The sequence below is a fragment of the Wolffia australiana genome, chromosome 16 (genome assembly GCF_029677425.1).
Source record: "Wolffia australiana isolate 7733 chromosome 16, ASM2967742v1".
NCBI classification, from domain to species: domain Eukaryota; kingdom Viridiplantae; phylum Streptophyta; class Magnoliopsida; order Alismatales; family Araceae; genus Wolffia; species Wolffia australiana.
Window position 1 is genome coordinate 4,541,439 of NC_135850.1, and position 3,113 is coordinate 4,544,551.

General features: G+C 38.9%; 1 protein-coding gene across 1 annotated transcript; it reads right to left on the bottom strand.

The window, feature by feature from the left end:
• Positions 1-945: 945 nt before the first annotated feature.
• LOC144713611 (axoneme-associated protein MST101(2) protein) lies at positions 946-2,706 on the bottom strand. Its single transcript, XM_078588252.1, has 6 exons — positions 2,572-2,706; positions 2,235-2,353; positions 1,722-1,839; positions 1,534-1,604; positions 1,364-1,450; positions 946-1,292 (listed from the first exon to the last, which is right to left on the bottom strand). Exons 2-6 carry the CDS (start codon positions 2,337-2,339, stop codon positions 1,038-1,040), a joined length of 636 nt encoding a protein of 211 aa, XP_078444378.1. The 5' UTR covers positions 2,340-2,353; positions 2,572-2,706; the 3' UTR covers positions 946-1,037.
• Between the last annotated feature and the right edge of the window lie 407 nt (positions 2,707-3,113).

Here is a 3,113-nt window from a genome sequence, read left to right on the forward strand (position 1 = left end):
AAGTTTCTTTAATTCTATTCATGATTTTCAATTATCAACAACCAACCACAACTCCCTAAAATTCTTCACCACTACAGGTGAACTTGGTTCCCTACCTGGAGGGAATCTTTCTTGAGGAATCAATAGCGCAGTGACTAGATAAATTTACTTATTTCACTCAATTCTTCTGGTCACGTCTTCTATTAATTACTTTTTATATCGCCATATGCAGTTATGGAGATTTAGTACTTGGGATTAGTATAATTCTCAACCTGCAGAACCAACTGATTTTACACTCGGAGAACATCAAGAGCAACAGCCTAATAGTTTGGAAGATTTCTCAGTAAAAGCTTTTAGCAATAGTGTCTCCTAAATGTATCTAAGTTTATTCAAAGTATCCCAATGGCGTAAGACCATTGAAAAAAGGAGGGAAATAACTGTGATACCTTGTTTTGGAGGAATAAACTAAGTAACAAGTAAATAGATAAAAAAAACTGGACTAAACTGAATCGATGATGAATCATGATTCCATATTGAATCAATTCCAGCCTGGTTTGGAATAGAGGAATCTTATGGTAAACTTCATTTGAAATGAAGTGGTAGAAAACAATGGACGACCTGAAGAACATGATCCTTTATGTGGATTATTATATCCATCATTTTCTACATAAATGAGGATGCTCTTGTCTCAACATGGTTTGTTCTGCTCTACGAGGGACCTAATTTTCAGGGGTCATAAGTAAATGGTACGCAATGAAGCTCGAGTATAAAAGCTCGAGTTTATCATATCTGGGGATGAATTGATATGATCACTCAAGGAAACTTCATGCGGTAAGCATGCCGCTCATGAAAACTAATCTTACTCTCTGAACAAGAGGGATTTCGTGCTTCTGTTGGGTCTTCCCTATCTCATGATTGAGCTTGCTAGAACTAGTTTGACTCTTAACTCATAAAAAAACCCAAGGCTAATGCAAAAAAATGGAAATGGATATTACTACTATATAAAAATTCAGATTCATTGGGTGATTAAGTGGAAAAAAAAAGAAAACCTGAGATAATTAGCGCCTCTTTCCCTTCGTCTTCTTACCATTATTACTTGATTTACCCTTCCATCTGCCACCACCGGCGGCGCTGAAAGAGGGGATGGCGTCAGCTTTTGGCTGAGCTGAGCTAGTGAGAAGGTGCTTCACATTCAGAACGCCTTTCTTGAAAATGCCGTCGCCGGCCATCAGGGAATGGGCTTCTGGTTTTTTCCACTTATTGGGCTGCTTATTGGGCTTCTTCTTTCTCTGAAACTTCCCAAGAAGAATTTCCTGCAAACAAAGTTTTGGAAGTGAGCTCCTGCTGGAGAAGGAATTCATGGAATGGTTTATGGGTGGAGAACCTCCTGCAACTTCTTCTCTTCTCTGAGCTTCTGCCTCTTCATGGGGACCTTGGCCACGCTTAGCGGTAGCCTCTGTCTCTTGGGAGACTGAAAGAGCAAGAAGCGTGAGAAAATTCACTGGAAATGATTTAAAAGTTTGAAATGAGAATTATTAAGGCCACAAATTTGACCTTTCCCCCCAAGATAACAACTTTGCGGTTCTCCATAGCTTTCCTCTCCTTCCAGCTCATGCTTGACGACCCTGAGGAGGGTTTCAAGAAATTTTGGAATCAGAATTATGAAGTGAAGTATTGAATGTGTGAGATTATTGGGAATTATAAGGAATGAACAGGGAAGTAAGAAAAGAAATAGAACCCACCCAAGTACTCAATGTCCTTGAGAACTTTGTCCATGTCAATTTCGTCCTCTTCAGAGTCAATACTGGCCGCAGACTTACTATTTGACGGTTTCTTATACATATCAGCGACATTTGACGACTGTATTGAGAAGATAAAAGGGTGAGTGATAACGCTATTGTTTCCTCTTCCAGCTGACACATTTCATAACATTCGTCATAAAGGCTTTGTGGGAAAGAGGTATTTGCTAATGAAAGAAAGGATCCGATCTTGCTTACCAAAAAATACTTTTCTTTGGTCAAGAAGAAATCTCCAAATCCAACAGAAAATTTATAAATATTTGTAAATCCAACAGAAAATTTAAAATTTATAAACAGTAATTTTATTAAGATTTATGAACAAAACCCCCTGAGAGTTTCTAAAACCAAAACAATTGCAAATTTGGCGGAGCAAAATGGCGCGCAACTGAAATTAGCAAACCCCCTGAATGATTTTTTGAAACAAAACCATCGCAAATTTGGAAGGAATTAGCATACCATAAAGCTTTTCCACTCATTCGCATAAGATTGGGATCTAGATGTCCGGGCAAACGGTTGAGACGTATCAAAAACCACTTCTGGTCCAGAACGGCGCTTCTCCATCGTGCTTGGTTCGCCTGAAAAACCAAACTTTGCTTCGCCATCAGCGTAATTAAATTAATATCGAAAAGTAAATTAATCCATACATCGAAGACCGAAAATAATCGTGAAATTAGGCAAGGCGAAGTCAAATTTTAATGAAACCCCATAAGAATCATCAGATAATCAGACAAAAATGACTAATAATGCTGAACAAAATTAGTGACCCAGCATTAGAGGAGGGATGAAGACGTACAAAGAGGACGATCCCGAAATCGCTACGCAGCCGTCGTAATGAATCCAAACTCCCGTTCGCAGTAGTGAGTACAAGCGACTAAGGTTGAAGAAGCAACCCTTGTCGGATTCATAACAGGTCGAAATGGATATCGATATCGGATTATCGGTTTCAGAAGAAGACCAATTATACAACTGGGTACTAACTACTAACTAGTACGTCATAAGATCATTAATTAAATGCTAAATATGAAGATAGAAGGTGTATCATATTTATTCCACGTATTAAAAATAAGTCAATTTTTCAAGAACAATTGTTAGATTTTTTTTTTCCTCGTGTGGATGCATTCGTCTCGTCCTGTAAAAACCTCAGATGGGGATGGGATGCAGATATAGATCCGGAGCGTCCCAAACGTGGATGATGGACGAATTTCATACTGTCCGACGTCTAGAGTTAGTCCTGGGATGAAGGACGGGACGGTTTTTTGTCCAATGATTAAAAAACCATCCCGTCCAATCCTCCCGGGATGAATTTTCGTCCCAAAATTTGTCCCGGACGAAAAA

Bases quoted from the DNA above. Each gene is read 5' to 3' on its own strand.
- LOC144713611 (XM_078588252.1), bottom strand. From the start codon at position 2,339: ATGGAGAAGCGCCGTTCTGGACCAGAAGTGGTTTTTGATACGTCTCAA. The intron at 1,840-2,234 runs GTATGCTAATTC...TTCTCAATACAG, and splicing joins ATGAGTGGAAAAGCTTTATG to TCGTCAAATGTCGCTGATAT. The intron at 1,605-1,721 runs GTGGGTTCTATT...AACCCTCCTCAG, and splicing joins CAAGGACATTGAGTACTTGG to GGTCGTCAAGCATGAGCTGG.